Raw genomic sequence first — 22,461 nt, 5'->3', positions numbered from 1 at the left:
TCAGATTAGCATGAGATTAGGTTAAATTGCCTATGTAAGGGCAAAAGGAGGGTCTGTAGTTCTGAAAAATTCTGGACTCGTGCAACAAACTTTGTCGTAGCATGACGATTTTTATATCAAAAGACCGATAATAGCTAGTACACTATGCACAAGCATTTTCGTCATAATCGAGTAACGATTTCACCTCGAAATCGTCATTTTCATTTTTGTACCCTTGGGTTCCATTTTACGCTTGGCAGCCATTTTGTGAGTTGCCCTTCACATAGGCTTGTAACTACAGCCAAATTCGATCTGAAAGGACACATACACCTCTGCTGACTCCTCTGTGACCTGGGCAAGCTGACTCCACTGCCTCAAGCCAAACCTGTTCGGGCAGTTCCCATCCCAGTGGCCGAATGAGATTACATCCAGGTGCACATGTCGTAAACCTTTTCATCACATACAAACTATGTCTAATCTTACACACACCTGTCTCTGTTTCTTTCTTTATGACCTGTTTTACAAGGAGGAGGTGCCCGTTTTTATTAGGGAGTCCGTTGATATCTGATGAAAGTTCTGGGCCTTGCTGGGTAATCTATCATGAACTGGACAAACTGCAATGTGGGCTTGTCATCATGACTCTGCCTTTTCTTTGTAGTAAAAATATTTGTATGATACACTGTAAAGTGAGGAATGTTTGCCTAGGGCATAATAAACAGTATAAAAGGTCTGTGCGGAGACCATTCAGGAGGCTATCTCATTCAGTTGCTTTAGGTGTGACTGGGCGACGTAGCCTCACAATTAATTGTAATAAAGATGTCTTTTCATATTTCAGATTCTCTGTTGATTTCTTTGCTGCTTTTGAATGGACTGCTTATTGGTAAGACCCCTGAGAAGAAGTCTGAAGTTTTTAGGTACTTCAAACCTGGTGAGAGCCAGACAAGTCACCCCATTCTAGATTCATCTTGGTGTCTAGGTTTCAAAAATGTACAGGTCTGATAGGTCCCCTTATGTGCCAGCTGCGCTAGAGCCCAAAATCCACAGGTAGGCACATTGCTAAAGAAAATTCTGTGCCTAGTGGGCTTTCTGCTGTCCTGGCAGGAATCGGGGGGGGGGGGGGGGGGGGAATTGCCCTGATATTTCTCCAATGGGGCAAAACTACTGTGTTTCTTTTGGGGGGGCATTGGTATGCCCATTCTGGGCAGCCCTGACCCCCACGCATAAAAAAAGACAGCATAATCGCTGGAACGTAGTTGCCTTTCTGCCCCCCCTCTGGGACATATCAGGGGCCATTGCCCCATCTGCCCCCTGGGGGGCAGAAAGACTGGAATTTCTCTGGGGATGGGTGGGGGTATTGTCATGCCTATTTTGGGCAGCCCCCACCCCTACATGAATACCTGGGCCCTGGGCCTGGGCCTGGACCGGGCCCAGGGCCAGTCCCCCTGCCTCTTCAACTAGCCCCACCCGCATCTGCTGGACTTCTGCCCAACTACACCTACTCAATTCGCATCTATGCCCGACCTGCCCCCGCTGCATCCCGAGTCATCTGGAAGCCGCTCATTATCTCTGCCCACAATGCAGCTTTACACTCCCGCCCTGTCAACCCCGTCTCTCCCCTTGCTCACCACCGCATCCCTCTTCCTCTAATCAGTACACCTTACGTGCAGGTCTGATTAATTGCCGATCTTTACCCCGTCACGCCAACGACATCTGGATGTCCATTTCGTCTGAGGAATGGGATATTCTTTTCCTAACCGAGTCCTGGATCACTGACTCTTCCTCACCAGATATCTATCTGGCCATCCCCCCAGGTTATGACATCAAATGCCTGAATCGGACCGGAGGTAAGTCTGGTGGTGGTCTTGCCGTCATACTTAAATCCTCCTTCCAGTTGACTTTCACTAGACTCAGTGAAATAGGCACAATCGAAGCTATGTACTTCTCCATCTCCGACAATGCATCAGCAATCTTAGCTGGCACACTAGTCTACTGTCCCCCTCCTGTCTCCACGCCCTCCCTTAATGCCCTTGTCCACCTATTGGCTGATCTTTCTATTAAACATCAAAATTTCATTGTCCTGGGCGATTTTAACCTCCACATCGACAACCCGCTATGCGCTAAGGCTACTAACCTGGTTGACACCATGGAAAGCCTCAATCTTAAACAACTGGTTGCAGGTCCCACCCATGTGGCAGGCCACACCCTGGACCTTATCTTTGCAAATTTCTCGCTCATCACTGCCCTTCAGCCTCTCCCTCTAACCTGGACCGATCACTTCCTCGTCCCTTTTTCTCTTACTTTAGGACGCAAACCTGCCCAACTGGCCCATAGAAAGGAATTGGGTAGAAAGTGGCATAAGGTCACCTGCGCTACCCTGGATCCCATATTCCACTACCATTCGGAGCACCTCTCCCCGGACATTGATGAAAATGTCTCCAGGTTAAATTCTACTCTCCTTAAGGCTATTGATTCTATTTCCCCCCAGATAACCATCTCCTCCACCAGGTCGCGGCCCTCTGCTCCCTGGTTCTCCACCTCCCTTCGGGAGGAGAAAAGCAAATGTAAGGCTCTTGAGCGCAAGTGGAGGCTCAACTACGACTCTGAAGCCAAACATCTTTACAGAACGGCACTTAAACAATTTCTTAAACTTAAAAAAGGCGCGATGAAAGACCACTTTGCCGCTCAAATTAATAAAGCCAAAAACTCTTCAAAAACGCTTTTTAGCGTCGTCAATGACTTTATTAACCCTCCGGCTAGAGCCCCCCAGAACACCGCCAGTCAGGCCCTTTGTGAGGGACTCTCAGATTTTTTTCTAGAAAAAATAAACAAACTGTGTGTCTCCTTCCCCACTGAGTCAGTCACTCCATCTCCTACTTCTAGCCCCCCTGAGTCTCCATCTTTCCTTGCATTTAACAAACTAAACATGGACGAGGCTATTAGACTGCTCATCGCCTGCAAATCTGGCGCCCCCTCTGATCCTGTTCCCGCCAAAATCATGGGAGAACTGGCCCCTTCACTGGCCTGCCCTTTCCTTACCGTCTGGAATGCCTCCCTTCACCATGGCTTCTTCCCCACCACCTGGAAGGAGGCACTGGTGATTCCTATTTTGAAAAAGGCAGACGCAGACCCCACTGTCTTCTCTAACTACCGTCCCATCTCCCTCCTTCCTAAACCTGCCAAAGTCCTGGAAAAAGCAGTACAGCTCCAACTTACGGACTATTTAGAAAACCACTCTCTGCTTCATGGATCCCAATCCGGTTTCAGAGCAGGATTCAGTACCGAAACGGCCCTGCTGGAGGTATCTGAGACCATTCGGGAGTGTGTGGACAGGGGCGAGGAGGCCATGCTGGTTCTCCTCGACCTGTCCGCAGCTTTCGATACGGTCTCTCACCCCATCCTCCTGGACCGCCTCAAGCAGATAGGCATCGGTGGCTCTGCCCTTGGCTGGATCGAGTCCTTTCTCTCATCCAGAAGCCAAAGAGTACTGCTACGCCCCTTCAAGTCAGAGGAAAATCCTCTGTCATGTGGGGTGCCACAGGGCTCCGCCCTTAGCCCCCTATTCTTCAACGTCTATCTGGCCCCCCTGGCTGACGTCGTTGAGTCCTACGGAGTCAGGGTGGTATCCTACGCCGACGACACACAGTTGGTGTTTTCTTTCCAGGACCACTCGGACTCCGCATTCCTCAACTTTCGCCAATGCCTGAATAACATCAGCGGCTGGATGACTAAGAACCACTTGAGATTGAATGCAGATAAAACGGAGGTCCTGTTTTTCAATCAGAAAACCTCTATTCCCTCTTCTTGGTGGTGGCCGACAGCTCTCGATCCTGCCCCAACCCCGGTTCGCTCGGCGCGGAATCTGGGCTTCCAATTTGATGACTCCTTGTCATGTAAAACCCAGATCAATAAGGTTACCTCCGCCTGCTTCATGAAACTACGGATGATAAAAAAGATCCTCCCGTACCTTCCCATGGATTCCCGCCGCACAGTCACCCAGGCCCTCATTACATCCCACCTGGACTATGCTAATAGCCTCTATGCAGGTGCTCCGCAGTACCTGATTGGTCGACTGCAGATTGTCCAGAATGCTGCAGCCAGACTGATCGGTAACATCCCTTACCGTCAATCTGTCTCTGCATATCGAAGGCAACTCCACTGGCTCCCTGTGGCTAGCCGCATCCAGTTTAAGGTTCTCACCCTTACCTATCGAGCCGTCAACAACTTCGGCCCTACTTACCTGAAAAATCGGGTTTCGATATCCTGCTCCACCAGATCCTTGAGGTCCAATGACCTCCGCCTCCTGATCTCGCCCCGTTTCAGACTTTCCAGAACCGGAGGCAGAGGTTTCGGTGTCATTGCTGCCAGACTCTGGAACTCCCTTCCACTTGAGCTGAGGTTCTGCCCCTCTGAAACCATCTTCCGAGCCAAACTCAAAACCTGGCTCTTCTCCGGACTTTAGATTCCCTTGCATCACATGTTTTTCTCTTCCTTTTTCCACTCAGTAACCCCTGGATTTTAGCGCCGGGTCACCCCTTCGGGGGTAGCTGCGCGCTCTACAAATTCCATAAAATAAATAAAAAAATAAAAAATAAATACAAAAAATATCCCTGGTTTCTAGGGGACTTTCAGCCCCCTGGGGGGGCAGATTGGGGGCTACTGGCCAATTGCCAAGACTGTAATTTTGGCAGGGGGTGGGGGCTTTGGCATGACCATTTTTGGGCAGCCCCTACCCTAATTAAAATTGCCCCCCAAAAAAACCTGGTTTTTAGTGGGCTTTCTGCCCACCGGGTGGACAGAATGGGAGCTACTGCCCGCATATGCCCCCCAGGGAGGCAGAAATACTGTAATTGTTGCGGAGGTGGGAGCATTGGCTTGCCCATTTTGGGCAGCCCCCACCCTAATTCAAATTGCCCCCAAACAATCCCTGGCTTCTAGTGGGCTTTTTGCCCTGCGGGGGGGGGGCAGATGGGGGGCTACAGCCCCACCTGCCTCCCAGGGGAGCGGAAAGGCTGTAATTGTGGCAGGGGGCTTGCCTATTTTGGGCAGCCCCCACCCAATTAAAACTACCCCAAGAAAAATCTCTGGTGTCTAGTGGGCCCACCCTCATTGAAATTGCCAAAATAAAAATCCCTCCTGGGGCAATCCCCAAGAAAGGATCCATAGGGGAGGGGTACCATTACAAAGGGGAGATTCTCCCCTTTCAATGATACATCTTCCATCTTTCTATGTGCTCAGGGGGCTGACATAGCCCCCTGCGCACATAGAAAGTGAAACTGAAATGAGCCTAAAGGCTCATTTCAGTTTCGGTTTCTTTTGAAATGGCATCAGCGCAACCTGCACGCTGATCGTCATTTCATAGAAACTACGGGGGCCTTGGGAGCTGGGGAAGCTCCCCAGATCCTGAGGCTTTGGGGATGAAAAAGAAATCCCTCTGGTGCCTGCACTAGAGGGATTTCCGGTGCCATGTGCCAGGACGGCCGGGAGCCGTCCTGCGCACATGAGCACCATTGCGCACGACGGCAGTTGTGGCACGAAAAGGTTTAACCGATGTACTGAGGATTCAATATTTTACACAGCTAATATCATGGACAGCCAATTAATAAAAGTGGGAGAATCCGGGCTTCTCCACTGGGAAGTAATACATAATCGCACGATAACCATGGCAATAAATACATTTCCGATCTCAAACCTTGTCCGCGCATTTTCCTCCATATTACATTCTATACACAAAATGATTAAATCTGATGTCATTGTTACCGGGATGCTTAAGATAGAGTTCAGAAAGGATTCAATGTCCTGTAGAAATTTTTCTAAACTAGGACTAGCATAGAACATGTGTATGGTGTCAGCGGCCTGTGTCCCACATCTGCTACATGAGCAACCTAATGAGCTCCCCCATTTAGATACTTTTGCAGGAGTATAATATAAATCAAAAACAGACATATAATGTTGGGTCCTCAATCTTCCTGTTATTAATATCTGGTTCGCTAATTCCAATGCACCCTCTACATTTACCCCTTCCTTCCTGAACTTTCTCTCCAACTTAGTATTCTGGGTACTTATATCATCAGGAAGAGCTTCGAATAGCATTTGGTAGATTTTACCAATCCGAGACCTGCTTCGTATGGTTTCCACCTGAGCAATTTTTCCCAGATTTACATTAGACCCTTGTATAATGTTACCCAAAAAATTCAGAATCTGCAAAAACTTTAAAAATCTCTTCTGCAGAGCCCAAACTTCTCCGGTAAAAACGTATATGAGACTATTGGACCTTCACTACATACAGCATTAATCCCTACATTTCCCCAATTAAAAGTGATTTGGTCTTGAATAATTGATGGTAGAAGGACACAAGCGGAAAATGGGGTATATGCTATTACGTTTGAAATCTTAAGTCTCTGTTGTATCTGTCTCCAGATCGAATAAGCTGACTGGATTATTTTGAACATGGTCTTTTTGTAGTAGCTGGGGTCCAATATCTTCACTAAGCATTGCCTAGCATCATCCCAGAGTGCCATTTCATATATCGTTGGTCTGGCTGATACCGAAATTTCCACCTTAGCCCCTACCACAAGTATCCCCATATGTTGCAGGTGTGCTGGCCAGTGATACAAGAAAAGACTGGGTACGCCCCCCTCCCCTCAATCTTGGAAGTATCATCCATTTGACTGCCCTTCTAGATATGTGATACCCCCATAGAAATCTAAAACATACCCTTTCTGCCTTTGCGACGCAGAATGCAGAGAATTCCAGATGTATGGTCTGGAACAAATATGAACATTTTGGAAAGATCGACATTTTAATGACATTGCTTCGTCCATGTAATGATAAATGCAAATTATCTAATCTCTCCAATGTCTTATTGACAGTATCGATCATTGGCAAAATATTTAAATCTGGTATATGGTCAACTGCTGCTGTAATCTTAACCCCCAGATATGTTGCATCTGAAACCATTGGGAGATCTACAGCGAAGAAGGTATCCGAATGTAAAACCTGGGTCTTGTCAATGTTTAATTTGTACCCTGAGACAGTACCAAATTGTTGTGCCAAATCCTTTTTTCTGGGAGAGCTGATCTTATATCATTAATAAGTGCAATGTCGTCAGCATATGCCAATTACTTATACTCCGTATTTTTGACCTTCACTGACTTAATATTCATATTCGCGTCTACTTTATTGAGGAAAGGATCAATGTATAGTGAAAACGGCAAAGGAGAGAAGGGGCACCCCTGCCTAGAGCCTCTACTTATACCAAATGGATTTGATTTTTGTCCAGATATATGAATTTGAGCTCCAGGTAATATATAGAGTGCCTGTACAGCTTGAAAAAATTCAGTGCACAGCTCCTTCCATCGCAGGACAGACCACAAAAACCTCCAGGATACCCTGTTGAACGATTTCTCTGCGTCCAACAGGATCACCCCGAGCGGTGACTTTGTGGACTGAGCCCAGTCAAGAAGGGCGATAACCCGCCTAACATGATCCGTTGTATCCCGACCTGGGATAAACCTATGTTGGCGAATAGAAACCAAATCAATCAATCAATCAATCAGTGACACTTATAAAGCGCGCTACATACCCGTAGGGTCTCAAGGCGCTGGGGGGGGGGGGGGGTGCCGCTACTGCTCGAACAGCCAGGTCTTCAGCTTCTTCCTGAAGGAGAGGTGGTCTTGGGTCAGGCGCAGGTCGGACGGGAGGGAGTTCCAGGTCTTGGCGGCCAGGTAGGAGAAGGACCTTCCTCCTGTGGTCGCTCTTCGGATGCGGGGGACGGCGGCGAGGGCGTGGTTGGCTGATCGGAGGTGGCGTTTGGGAGCGTAGAAGTTGACTCGGCTGTTGAGGTAGCTCGGGCCTTGGTCGTGTAGGGCTTTGTGTGCGTGGGTGAGGAGGCGGAAGGTGATTCTCTTGTTGATGGGGAGCCAGTGAAGGTCTCTCAGATGTCCGGAGATGTGGCTGGATCGTGGGATGTCGAGGATGAGTCTGGCTGAGGCGTTTTGGATCCGCTGGAGTCTCTTCTGGAGCTTGGCGGTGGTCCCGGCGTAGAGGGCGTTGCCGTAGTCCAGTCGGCTGGTGACGAGGGCCTGGGTGACGGTCTTCCTGGTCTCTGTGGGGATCCACCAGAAGATCTTCCGTAGCATGCGTAGGATGTTGAAGCACGCCGAGGAGACGCTGTTGGCTTGCCTGGTCATGGAGAGGGAGGAGTCCAGGATGAAGCCCAGGTTTCGTGCATGGTCTGTCGGTTTGGGTGCGGTGCCCAGGGCGGGAGGCCACCAGGAGTCGTCCCAGGCGGAGGGTGAAGAGCCCAGGATGAGGACCTCCGTCTTGTCCGAGTTCAGTTTCAGGCGGCTGGTCGTCATCCACTCGGCTACCTCTTTCATCCCTTCGTGCAGGTTGGCTCTGGCGGCGGCGGGGTTGTTGGTCAGGGAGAGGATCAGCTGGGTGTCGTCGGCGTAGGAGATGATGCTGAGGTGGTGTTTGCGTACGATGGCCGCGAGGGGGCTCATGTAGACGTTGAAGAGGGTGGGGCTCAGTGACGATCCTTGGGGGACGCCGCAGATGACTTCGGAGGCCTCTGACTTGTACGGTGGTAGGCGGACTCGCTGTGTTCTTCCGTCGAGGAAGGAGATGATCCATTCCAGCGCCTTGTCCTGGATTCCTATGTTGCTGAGGCGCCGTATTAGGGTGCGGTGGCAGACCGTGTCGAATGCCGCGGAGAGGTCTAGGAGGATGAGGGCCGCTGTTTCTCCATTGTCCATCAGGGCTCGGATGTCATCGGTGGCGGCGATGAGGGCGGTCTCGGTGCTGTGTTTGGCTCGGAAGCCGGACTGTGAGGGGTCGAGGGATCCGTTCGTCTCGAGGAAGGCGGCCATCTGCTTGTTGACGGTCTTCTCGATGACTTTGGCTGGAAACGGGAGAAGCGAGATGGGGCGGTAGTTCTTGAGGTCGGTGGGGTCCGCTGTTGGTTTCTTGAGTAGAGCGCTGAGTTCGGCGTGTTTCCAGCTTTCGGGGAAGGTGGCGGTGTCGAAGGATGTGTTGATGATGTCTCGCAGGTGGGGTGCGATGACAACGTCGGCCTTGTTGAAGACGTGGTGAGGGCAGGGGTCGGTTGGTGATCCGGAGTGGATGGAGTTCATCGTGCGGATGGTGTCTTCTGTGCTGATCGGGGTCCAGGCGTGGAGGGTGGTGGTGGGGGGGGGTGGCTGGTCGGTCGTGGTGTGCGTTGGTTGGTTGTTACAAAGGAGTAATGATCTTACCTAGCCAGAAGGTAATGATTTTTTAATAGATCTTACTATCAGCACTAATAAGCGAAATAGGTCTATATGATGATGGATTAAGTTCAGGTTTGTCCTTTTTCTTAAATACTACTATGGTGGTCTTCCACCAAGACTCGGGCATTTGACCCCTTTGAGCTAGCTAAAATAAAGACACAAGCTCTGTCCGAAATGCTTGCCGGAATGTCCTAACGAATTCTAAAGGTATCCTATCGGGACCCACCACCTTACCGGCAGCTAGAGAGGTTATGGCATTTTCGATCTCTTCTCATGCTATCAGAGCAGCGAGAATATTAATTTGGTCAGATGAAACCTTCATTGTTTCCTGATCACTTAAAAATTCCTCTACAGATTCCATGGTCCCATCTTCTTCTGCAGTGTATAGGTGCCGGTAGAAGTTTTGAAATACTTCCAACACTCCTGCCGGAGAATCCTAGATCTGATCATATTGATCTTTGATCCTGCAAATTCTATTCGACACTCCCCTTTGTTGTATGCGCTTAGCCAAGATCCTCCTTGTATTCTCCCCAAGTGCATATATATCAGCCCTATACTGTACATATTTAATAGCAAGTTCTTCCCCAAAGTGTTGGTGTATCCTAGATTTCGTAACCGCGATAAGCTGTTGGCACTCATCTGTTTTTGTAGCATCACCAATTTTCTTCATATGCTCAACTTCCGCCAGTCTAAGCTGTTAGACCCAGACTCTAATCTTTTCCTGTACCATCCTCTGTCGATGTATAGAAAAACGAAGAGTCTCACCCCATACAGCCACTTTAAACACGTCTCACACTATAATTTGAGAGGCAGTCCATAATCTACTTAGCCATATTCGCACAATATGTCTGATCAAATAGCAGTTTCCTTTCAAAAGTCTAAATCCTTTGGGCTCTTGGGAGGCCGCTTAACGGAAGTTCCACCACTACTGGGTTATGGTCTGAAATGATCCTAGGGAGGATCTCAATGCTAATTTTCTCGGCAATTTGATATGACATAAAAAAATTATCCAGGCGGACTAATTTGTTATGGGGAGCTGAGTTAAAAGTGAATCCTGGATCACCCTGCCTATGCCAGACATCAACCAGTCCATGTTCCCTGACTAGTCCCTGCAAAGCTTTGAAAGTGTTAACCTTTCTTCCCTGATACACTGGATTACTGATTGATTGATTGATAGGCTTTATTTCGATATAAAAATATCATAAAAGCATGTACAATAAATATAAAACACAGTATTAAAAACAATCAATTTCCAATTACACAAAAGGTGGGAACAGGAAGAAAATGGTGTTAAAAACAGTTAAAACAGAATTAAATTGATAATGAAAGCCTTCTTGCTCGAATCAACCAGCACCACTTTAAAAATTTTGACACAGTACAAGCAATCAAAGTTGATGTGTCAGACATTAAAATACGTAGCGCCACTTTATGTTGACGGGTGCCTAAAAGTCTACACAGGGGTTTGAGCCATCGCCTCCTGGGTGCACAATAATCCGGACATTCAAAAAGAATGTGGGCTACCGACTCAACACGAGTGGGACATCGCGCACAAAAGGGAGAGAACTGGTAGGGGGATTTCCAACGGGCAACTAATTCGCCTACTGGTAATGTCCCCACTCTGAACTTAAAGTACAGGGTACGGTCAAAAGGGATGGAAATCATATCTAGGTAGGGTTCGTAAGCCACCACATCTTTAATCCCCAAAAAGGCTGTAGTGGATTTGCAATGACTGGGATCTGAGAGTAGTTTAGAGGAGACCCAATCCCAGTACAATTTCTTAATCATAGCTTTAGGAGGGGCAGATCTCGATGCCCAAGCCTCGCCAAGCCCTATTTCCACTAGCAGCCATTTTACGTCCCTCAACCATTTAATCCTAGACCAGCCTACCATTGCCATTACCTCTGATAGCGCTTCTGCGTAGGAGGCTAGTTCCGGCACCCGCCACAACCGAGCCCAGAGAAGCAGAGGGCGAAGTTGCGCATGATCCTTGATCGATTTACAGCCTAAGTCGGGAAAAACTGGGACGGTTGGAGTACTCAATGTGAGAGCCATCAGATCTTTCAAGAATTTGCTCTCCAATTTTGCTAGTACATCCAAGTTGCACGAACCCCACAGCTCAGCCCCATAGAGGGCAGCGCTAACCCCTCTAGCTTTGTAAATCTCCATCTCCATCACTGGGGCTATAGGTTTACTTGTGGAGGAACGTTGTTCATTGAGTAATGTTCCGCCCACCCTTTTATGGCCAAGGAGCATTTTATTGATATGTGGATTCCAACTAAAAGAATCATTAAGGCGGATTCCCAAATAATCAAACTCAGATACCCTCTCCAATAAAGCGGAATTTAAAATTGGAGGGCGCCCAGGATTTTTAGGGGAGTTCATAATCAAATACTTAGTTTTGTCGGTGTTGATTACCAACACCCTCTGTGAACAAAACTCCTGGAAGCTGTTCAGGAGGCTCCAAAGGCCCATGGGGGACTTTGAAATAAGAAGAGTATCATCTGTGAAAAGCAGTGTAGGAACCCTTTTACCCGCCAGGGAAGGAGCGTCAGAGGGATGTCTTAGCAAATGCTCAACCACTCCGTTCACATAAAGAAAGAACAGAGTGGGAGCAAGCACACATCCCTGACGGACACCCCTTCCCACAGGAATCCTATTGGTTTTTTCACCGTTCGTGCCCCAACGCACCTGTGCATAATTACCTTTGTGTAGTCTCACAAGGAGGGATAGAATATATGAGGGCAGCCCCAGTTCTGATAAGACCTTCCAAAACTCCTCTCTAGGTACCAGGTCTAAGGCAGTCTTAAGGTCTATAAAGGCCAGATTACTAAGAAAATTTAAACTACTATCTAAATGGATATTAAAATCACCACAAAGGATTAGCGGTTATGGCTATAAGGCCTATTCTATGCTTAAGTAATTGAGGGCTTCCGGGTCATACAGATTCAACCCATACAATGAACAGATTGAAAATGGAGTTTCACTGATTACAGCTTCCAGAATCACCCATCGACCCAATTTATCCTCCTTGGTACATTTACTTATTATAACTCCTCGCTTGCTAAGATAGCGACCCCCCTTATTGTAGTGCCTTGATGAGTACTTGCCAATAAGTCAAGGCCCAAGTCCTTCAGCCAGCCCTGTTTACTCCAGGGTATGTGCATTTATTGCAGACATAAGACATCTATCTGCACATATTGTAGGAGTTTTGCAAATAAGTGTCTTTTTTTTCTATCATTCAGACCACAAATATTTAAGGAGCAGATACAAATGTTACCCTTTCTATCCATCATCCTTATGAAGTACAGGCTGTTTGCCAGGACTCGTAAAATAATACAAACAGTTCATATAAACTTTACAAAAAACACTGTTATGTGTTTTCATATTTACATTGAAGCAAATGCCATGACAATACATACAAAACAACATTTGTGCACCCACCCAACCGCCCTAGCCCCCCTGCACTGCCCCCATCCCCCCTCCACCCTGGACTACCCACCCAACCCTCTCCCTGCCACCCACCATATGAGGCGTAAGGACCAACTGTCTATGGTGATGAAGAGCTTAGTCACCACCCCTTCCTCATGGCAAACCTCCCCTTCCTATAGAATGAAAAGATATGCAGTGAGGCACGACGCAAAAGCAAAAAGAGCCATAGAGAATGAAAGAAAGTAAGAAGAAGGAAACCCTCCTCAAGCAGCAACTAATCTTAGATTGGACATCCCAAAGCCACCCACCATAGAAAAAAGGAATACTGAAGCCTTCTATTAACAAATCCTTCTATCTCTTACATTGACAGCATGAATTCTTTTGCTTGGACTTCAGACAAACAAAAATGTGTTTGCTCCATGAAACACAACCTTCAATTTAGCAGGATTGAGTAAGAAAACCGGGGCTCCCATTGCCTGAAACAGAGGAACTAATTGGTGCAGTTGCCACCTTTTCTCAACTGTCGCCTGATAAAACTCAGGTCTCACAAAAAATTTGCAGCCCTTTCTCATCCTTTTCTGGCCTGGTGCAGTCAAGTCATACAATGCCTCTCGGGCCAGAAAAGGGAATCCAATTGGCCCTTTGTAGCTCAATTTTTCAGTCCCATTGCTTGAGTTTTGGGAATTCCTCCACAAAAAGTTCAATCACAAACTGCCGATCGTCTGCCCCCTCCTTGCCCTCAGGAATACCCAGAATCTGCAAAACATTCCTCCTTGAACGATTCTCAAGGTCGGTCAATTTCCAGAATGTGTCCTCTTTCAGGGTTTTCATAGAGTCGGTCAAGGATTTTTGTGCGGCCAACTCATCTTCAAGTAGGGAGATTCTAGCTTCAGCTTCGCCAATTTTAACTGCAAAATCAGAGCAAGACTTTGCGCTCCTGCATATAGAATTTTGCAGTTTGCGACACACACCTTGAGTACGAGAGCTCTCCAACCGGGTCTCCTCATGATGAGCTATGATACACTGGTATATAGTAGAGAGTGTAATTTCTTTAGGTTCACTTAGATTTACTTTTGTGGTTTCTAAAGGTGCACCGCCAGCCAATGCTTCATTCCCGTACAGTTTGGGCGAGAAAGTATAGTCCCATATCATTGAGCCAGCTGAGCCTAGGATCTTCTCTGGCATAATAGCTTGAACTTTTTGTTTATGGACCGTTCCTGAAACATGCAGAGACTTATCAACATCCTCTTCTCAGCGCAAGCTACTACCATTGCTCTCATCCTCAGCCCAGTCTTTTCCGAGACTATCATCCCCAAAGGAGTTGGAATGATCCAACATGGAACAGAATTTATCCCCTGAGTCAACATCTTTCATAGATCCTCAGGCTAAGCACTCTTCATGAGGTGTCTGCAAACCAAGTTCCACAGTGTCAGCCCCCTTGTTGGTATTGTTTCCATTCTCCTCCACCGGCAGAACAAATCACACCCTTCAAGTTCACGCTCCAGCTCCCTCGCCACCCAGTTCATTCACCACTATTTCGGAAAGGGATAATTCAATACCTGGAGTTACATCCTCCTGAGGTGTAATAGCCGGCTCATGTGAAATCAGAGATAATCCTGTTTTGAGGGAAGCAATTGTTCCTGCCAGTGGGTCCCGCGTTAACTTGTTCTTCCCACTCTGTGCTTTGAAGAGCGCAGGGACCGTCTGTCGTCCACAGAAGGGAGTACCACATTTGCCAGTTCGATCCCCCGCTCCTGGTAATCCAGTAACTGTCCCCTCAGCAGACCGGCATCTTCCAGCGTCTACAGCCACTCCATCTCCATCCGGAGGAAGCTTCCCAGGACTTCCAGAGCCTGCAAGCGGCCCACGCGTCTTGTTGCCTCTGGTGGATGCTTTCAGCGGCATCGGTATTATCGAGCATGTAAGCGGAGCAAGATTCGATGCGGGAAAGGATGTCCTTGCACACGCCAATCTCGACGGCAAAGGCAGCCCCCAAAGCCAGAACCATGAGCGCCAGATCATCCCAGGTAACCTGAGCAGTACGCTTTCTTCCTCACTACACTATTTTAAACAGAAAACGGGAGGGAGATAATTAGCAGGGAAAGGGTTGTTTAGCCATCTCACTCGGCCGACGTTGCGGCCGCCATCTTGCCTCTGATAGTCTAAGGGCTATTAAGTAAGTTAATACAATGCCAATTGTGGATGAACCAATCTGACATATACCTTTCAAGGTCCATAGCACTAATGTTTAATTAGCAGACCTCAGCGCACCTTCAGAGTCAAAAAACCTGCAGCATCAGTCCACATCTTTAGGGGTGATCATAAAAAAAGAGGCATTTCCTTACACACTGATGCCTAGGTTCAGGGGGCCTGGGCACAGAAACATTACTGGTGTTTTCTGGATGTGATGTAATGTTTATTTTGGCACAGCTATTGTTATTGCCTTCTGGTAGCTCGTTATCTATTATCGTTACAATGGATAATAAGGCTTGTAAGGGAAATGGACCCCGAAACTCTTGGTTTGGTAGCAAAACCAGGTGTAATTGTGGAGAAGTGAAACTGTCGCCCCTGGGCTATGGTGCCGCTCCCCTGCTGCGCTATCGATTGCTACGACACTCTTGGTAGCCGTTGTATGTGGCTTTATGCAGACTAAAGTGAAGATTTCCATATCTATGTGTAGCATGACAGTTCCATAGTTGTTGTTTTTGGCGATTTGGCCACTGCTTTATCGTGCTCTTAAAGTTCTAAGGTTAACAGCCAAGTGTTAGATGTTGCTCTGTAAAATCATGGAGGATTAGCGAGTTCGCAGAGCCGATACAGCACTCTTTTGGTTCCAGCACTGCTTTATATTTTCCCCCTATCTGCAACACGATGTGTTTTTGCATGATATTCATGTTTAAGCGGGTCTTTCATTCTGACCCATGTTAACAACTATTATGTTTACATATCAATGGACTATGGAATTTTAACATGCTGCTGTAATTTCAGGATAAAGGACACTTTGGTAAGCACATTGACTTTTACTTTAGCAACATCCCTTGCATAATATACGAGTGAGTACTCCGCTTGCTTTTACTTGCGGCTCTCTACGGTTTACTCACTGTGATATAGTTGCTCTAAACGCAACGATTTTAGTTCCATTCTAGTTAGGATAATGAGGACTGCTGTACCTGATTATTGATGTGTCTCTCTCCTTTGATAATGTTCGGTGCCATTACTGCACACTATGCTACTGCCGTACTTGCACACGCTCATAATGATGATGACTACTGAATGGATTTACTTGATTACTGATGTATGTCTCTCTTCTTGAACATGTTCTGTGATACAACTGCACACCATGTAACTGCCTTACTTGTTACGCTCCTTTGTGAAGACTGAACTGCGGCCATGACACACTTAGGGATACATGTTTGTATCCCTTCATATGTGGCTTATGAGATTGTTTGACAGACATTGTTGTTATAGCCATTGTAACATTCCTGTTATTGAACGTCAGTTAAAGATCTGTATAATAAGCTATGCCATCTTTCCTTGTGGTTTGCGTATCGTAACTTTAACCTTTGACAATTTTCATTTTTTCCCAAAATTCTTTTATATTTCTATCCTCCCTGTTTCACACACATCTCTCTCACCTAACTGACTTAGTATATCTGGGTTTTTACTGCCTTCTGTTTTCTATTGTGCACTCTACCTACATTGTTTTGGATGTGAACTATTTACAATTTGACCCTACCCATGTACCACTTATTCTTGTGGCCTTTTGTCAATATCTGCCTTGAGAAACACATGTCAGCTGTTTTTTCATATGATTTCACTGTTGAAAAGAAGTAATTTAAATGGCATATTCCGCCTACTAAGCACAGCAGAACATGATTTTTGGAAGTTATTATTCCGTTCATTAGCTCTAATTAATGGGCACAAACCTCTATCTACAACTCAAATTGTGCAATGGCTCTTGGGTGCAGCCATTTGTGAGTCGTGTGCCATTTCTAACACTGGGTCATTACCATGGTAGCGTGAATCCTAGATTCATCCACCCATCTCAGAACATTTGAAAATCATGCATTTATTCATCAATTTATTCATTCATCCCTAATTGATTCGTCAAAAAGAAACTAATCTGGCAATGAATGTTTGTTTTGTTTTTACAACAATCATGATTTATTTATTTACAAATGACAGCAAATATGTAACTTCCCTTTGTCAAGAAACTATGGGGCATATTTACAATGAAGTGACGAAGTGCAGCGTTATCCTTCTTGACTTAACGCCGCACTCCTCCATTTTAGAAATGCAGAACTGCTCCATATTTACAAAAATATGGCGCATCTCTACGTTTCCCCCTGCACTGGCGCTAGACTTAGCAGCCTTGTGCCAACACAGGCAATGTTACACCATTGTGCAAGGGTGTCTGCGTTAAGGGGAAGACTGTCGTCTCCCTTCCTGCATATGAACAATTGTTAAATGGCGTTTTGTAACTTTGATGCAGCACACATAGAAGTTGCAAAATGTCATTATTTTTGTTGATTGCTTGTGGTCTTCCACCCCAGAAATGAACAGGTCCCTATGTTTACTAGACCAGACTCTTACGGGGGCCTTTACACACCTTATTATTATTATTATGTTTCTTATATAGCGCCGGAATCGACCCCGAAGGGGTATCTCCGCGCTTGCCTTGGGAACCCGTCCTGGCTTTTCCCTGTGAGATAGCCCCTACAGGGCATCCCCAAGGTGAAAGCCAGGCATCCCTCCGCGGGGGGCCGTTGTGGAGATTAAGCAAGCTTAATGCCCAGAGTTGCAGAGTGTGAACCCATGATTAGGTCAGGCACCGAAGCGAGAATTATCGAGTCCATGGACATTTGAGCTCAAGACCCTGCCGCATCGGGAATCGAACCCTGGTCCCGGGTCTGACCTCTGCTTCAGGGTCTGCCTGCTCTAACCAGTGAGCCACACTTCTCCACTTATGATATAGGTTTTCCTTCACCGAGGAAAAACTCTAGCTACTATGTTCATCCGATATTTCTGGACCTACACAATTGTGTGAGAAAATGTACAGGATGGCCTCACACACCATCCAGATGTCAGGCTTCATCATCGGCCATACCATGCTCGCCAAAGAATCCTCTAGAATTCTGACCGGCATCTAAAGGCAATAAATGTGTTTAGTACATCAACTAAAAAGATTTATCATTCACAAACACTCTGATTTACTTATTTGAGGGGTCTGTGACCAATAAAACCTGATACATCTCACCCTAATGTCTTAATATCTTCTATCATCCACATCCTGAAAGTATTAAGAACATGTGCAACAAATCCGTCCTCCCAAATGGGGCTGTTGCAATTTGCTGCTTGAAAGTGCTGTCAGTGTTACTAAATAAAATATTAGTTTTCCGACAATTATGAAGCATGGCTGGATTTCAAGTTGCAGATGTCATAGTAGGCAATGTTCAAGTCCTTATACTAGAACCTTATTGAGAAATACTTCTCATTCCACCTCTGTTACTGTTATATAAATCTCTGTGCAAAAGTGTTTAATTCCTCTCTGCTTGTCTAATAATTCACTCTCTACCATGTCCTCTTCCCTCCTCTATCAAATAACTGATCAAGTCACCTCTATTAAAGCTTTTTTTTCCATCATCAGCAAATATGTGCAGTCATTATGGCATGGATGGGAACTCTTTTCATCATCCTTGAGAAATATTCCGCACCCTTTTCAACTGGAATAACGTTCATAGCCTAGTTATCAGCAAATATTTATACTCCCTAGATTCAGTACCTGGTTTTACAATGTGTATTCAGCACATTGAGGTTCCATTGATATATATTAAACTTCACAAAATTCCAAGGATGATAATACAAATAAAATTGAAGAATTGAAGCCCATTCTTAGTGCTTAGTAATTGATATATTTAAACACTTTAATTCCATGGTTTGCCTCAGGAATTCAATTAAAGGCTAGCCAAATTAGACATTTTTCAAATGCATCTCAATTTGGAATATATTTTAGGTAAAACAGTATTTTGGTGCTTTGCGTCCAACAATGCGAATTAACCATTGTTCCCATTGATATATGTCTACATTAAATAACACACATCACTATAAAATTAGGAATGCATGGTCAAACATCTGCCAAACGTGTTTATTACTGTACATTTCCATTACGTTGATAAGACCAGGATATTGGCTCCTGTCTACCAAGGAAAATACTGTAGAATCATTGAAATAGGGATGAAGAGGGTAATTTAGAATTAGCTTTACCAGCTTTCTATGACTGATGCAGCGGAGGCCAATAAATGAAGACTTGTCTGCTTCTTTACTTGACGTTTGTCCCATGAAATGGTGCTGCATCCTGAAGGCACGCAAGAGGAATAAAGAATGCCGCAGTAGATCTGTCCTTGCCCATATCATCTCCTGAAGTAAGGGGTCCTGTCCTGGTTTAGAAATAAAATAACTTATGCCCTCATGAACAAGGTGGGAGATATTTTTGTCCATTTTCCCTTCTAGGACCCCAATGTCTGATATGGTGGACTTGGACAGAACTGACTGGGATTGACCAATGGGACTGGCATAAAAGGGAATGCTCTAAAGAAAACGGTATCGGGTCTACTGCTAGGATTTTCCCGACAATGTGTGGCAGCTAATTTGCCAGAAACACAACCTCCACCCCTCCTCCACACACACGCACATACACACACTAGATGAGGTGGGAGAATTAACTTCTGAATATCTACAATGCTTTGAAGTATTTCTTCTACAAATTAGGCATTGAGGGGCTTATTTATAAGCCCATTGTACCACCAGTGCGTCACCTTTTGTAATGCTCCGGTGGCAGGAGCCTGCTCCATATTTACCAGGCAGCATGAAGCAACTTTTTTTGATATAATGCTGACTTGTAAATATGTTTCCCTTTAGTGCAGTTTTCTTCGCTAACGAGGCTTGCAAAGGCTGTTGCAGTGGCCTCTCCCAGCAACATCCATGACTTTTTGACACTGCCCCGATTCATGAGAAATCGTAACTCTGAGGCATGCCAAAAACATATGCCTCCCCAGGGGAGGCTTAAGGGAGGCATAATGAGGAGAAGCACACATTATGCAGCACATATAGAAAGATGAAAAAGCCTCTTGTGATTGTTTTTGGGCCGGAAGGTTTCCCTTCCTGCCCAAAAGCAATCATCCTCGAACACAGGCACACTTGTAATATGGTGGAAAGGTGGCTGCATTGGCACATGGCAGCCTATTGTGCCCCAGCACCGGGAGAAAGGGCAGGAATGCACTGTATCTGATAGATAAGGCACATTCCTGCCCTTTTTATATGCCGTAGGGCAGCGCAGCAGGAAGGCCTGCCGCTCTGCGCTACGGAAAAACCTCATAAATGAATCCCTGAGTCTCTACACTTGCCCAAGAATCCCAAGAGAGTCATTGAAGACATTAGGACAAATCCCGCAAAATGTTGAAATCTCCGGATGCAAGGCATATGCCTATGCATTGCTGCTATTAAAAGCAGTTTACCCGATTCGAACACCCAAGTCTCGTTTAAATGGAGTGATTCAGAGTTTTAGAATTTCTACTTGGAAATGTATGATTTACTGGTGTACTTTCCAATACTTTTCCAGTACTACATGAGAATCATTTAATTTCACGCTTGTAAGTGCAGATCAGTGTTGGATTGTCATAACTACTGTATGCATGCTAGAAAATAAGGATTTTTGAGTGGGCACCTAATTTGGAATGCAGTTCTCCTACCACCCACCTTCAGTTGGAAACATTTGTAGACAATATATAATTCATGTATTGAGGAAGCATATCCCTTAGAAATATGCAAAAATACAAATACAAAATAAACTTACTGCCAGCAGGGAGCTCACAATTTCCCCGCTCTTTATTTGAAGGAAGTTTCCAATCAAAGGTAGAGGAAAGGGTCCAGGGGGTAGATTGAGCTTCTTGTTCCAGGCAATAATTAGAAACAGGCAGGCGAGCCAGGCAATGAGCAAGGGAGTGACTATTCCAAAGAAATCCATTGGGTTACACGTTGATTAGATTAAATTTGTATTTGCAGGAAACTCCCTTTAAAAGAAGATTTAACAAAATTACATCTTAGGTCATGGAGAGACATTGTAGAAGCACAGTACAAAAAATGATTTGGACTGAACGTACACAAAATTAACATTCTGCTTGCACGAGGATGTGATGCTGATATTACACCCCTATGTTTCAGGAGTAAGTCATGCAGAGAAAGTGAAAAAGAAACCAATTTATCTTTGGCCTGGATTTAGTGGAAGTAATTCTCCACTCCGGAGTTATTAATACACTACAAGTATCATAGGGGGTGCACATAGAACACATGGCGAGCACTGAAAAATGAGGCATTACTGGGGAAATCAGTAATTATGAGTCCAATATCCCCAGAAATGCCACATTTTGCTCCATAGTTTCACAAACACATTCTGCTTGCTCTCAGCAATTGCAGTCATAGGTGAAACCAAACCCATGGTAAATCTTCGGGTCAGATGAGGTCTGCAACAGGAGTTATTTGCAGCACTGAAATTAAAGGACAACTCAGAATAAAGGGTGTAATATACTAAACAGGTGGACGCAAGATCAGGTCACAAATTAAGTACCAGCTCTATGCAACCAGTAACTTATTTCGAGAACCAACTTATGTAGTACCAGATAGGTTTACAAAATAAGGAATCCTTGTGGTCGCACACCCAGCTGTCACATGGATATTAATATTAATTCGTCTGGTCACAAGTTGCAACCCACTACCATTGGCTATAATAACAGGAACGGTTGACTGGTTCAACGGATGGGGAAGAGACCCGGGACTTGCTCCTCCCCCCCCTCGCCTTGAGGTCAATGGTGACTGCTGCAGTTTGGCGTGCTGAGCCGGGCGTCTGTGCTCACGTCGATAGAATTCCTGGGAGCCTGCCGAGTTTGCTGTTCGGCATTTCTGAAGGGATTTCGGATTTCGGGTTTCGGAAGATTACTGCAGACCACTGCGGGGGCTCACGGAGACGGGGCTCACGGAGACGATAACGGAGCCTCTCTCTTACTGCGAGGTGAGCGGAAACCACATCAGCTGCCAGAACACCTGGGCGGGTGATTTTCGGACCCCTGCTTCTTGGGGAGTTTCTACAGCCTGTTGGTGCCTTCCGTTCCCCTCCCGCTGCCGCAGAACTCCGGCTTGCGGTTGCAATGGGGAGGGGAACTACATCCCCCAGACTCCTATGCCGGCAGCGCCGCACCCGGAGGCGCTCCATAAGGCGCCCCATAAGGGAGTGGGGGCTGCCTGGACACCCCCTACCTGCTTTTTTGGGGGTTTCTATGCGGGCTAAGAGAGGCCAGAAGAGGCAGGGACGGGGCACGATTCTTGGATTACCGAAGAACCGAGGTAGGATCTTTACCATGTATTGCCCAGAGCCTACCAAGCACAATAACAATAAGGAAGTAGTCTTATAAACTGTCTGTTCACTTGCATGGGTGTGTGAATTTAGCTGCCCCATGACGACTAAAGTACTCTACAATCAAACTCCTGCCCAGGGTGGATCCTTGAAAGGGACACTGGACCTGTATCTAACCAGGGTGACATCGGCCATTGCTACTATCGAACACAGTCTTCCCAAAGATGTCACATGCTGTGAAGGATCCCCCTCAACTCCACTTGATTCGCCGAACACTGTATTGTTGAAAGAGCTTAATGGGATTTGTAACACTAAGTATAACATTATATCGCAGGAAGATGAGCAGACTGGTCCCTATTCATGCCCTGTGGGTTCTGG

At 46.2% G+C, this 22,461-nt stretch overlaps 1 protein-coding gene across 1 annotated transcript in view; it reads right to left on the bottom strand.

Annotated features, from left to right (window-relative positions):
- LOC147659130 (cytochrome P450 2G1-like) overlaps positions 1-22,461 on the bottom strand; it is a 356,398-nt gene that overhangs the window by 233,791 nt on the left and 100,146 nt on the right. Inside the window, exon 2 of the mRNA XM_086951950.1 lies at positions 20,530-20,746. Coding sequence (XP_086808076.1) covers positions 20,530-20,700 — 171 coding nt within the window. The 5' untranslated portion in view covers positions 20,701-20,746. The remainder of the gene's footprint in view (positions 1-20,529; positions 20,747-22,461) is intronic.

Source organism: Lissotriton vulgaris, unplaced genomic scaffold (assembly GCF_964263255.1).
Source record: "Lissotriton vulgaris unplaced genomic scaffold, aLisVul1.2 SCAFFOLD_624, whole genome shotgun sequence".
Classification (NCBI taxonomy): domain Eukaryota; kingdom Metazoa; phylum Chordata; class Amphibia; order Caudata; family Salamandridae; genus Lissotriton; species Lissotriton vulgaris.
Note: the sequence above shows the minus strand (reverse complement) of the source record. Positions and strands in the feature narration are given on the sequence as shown.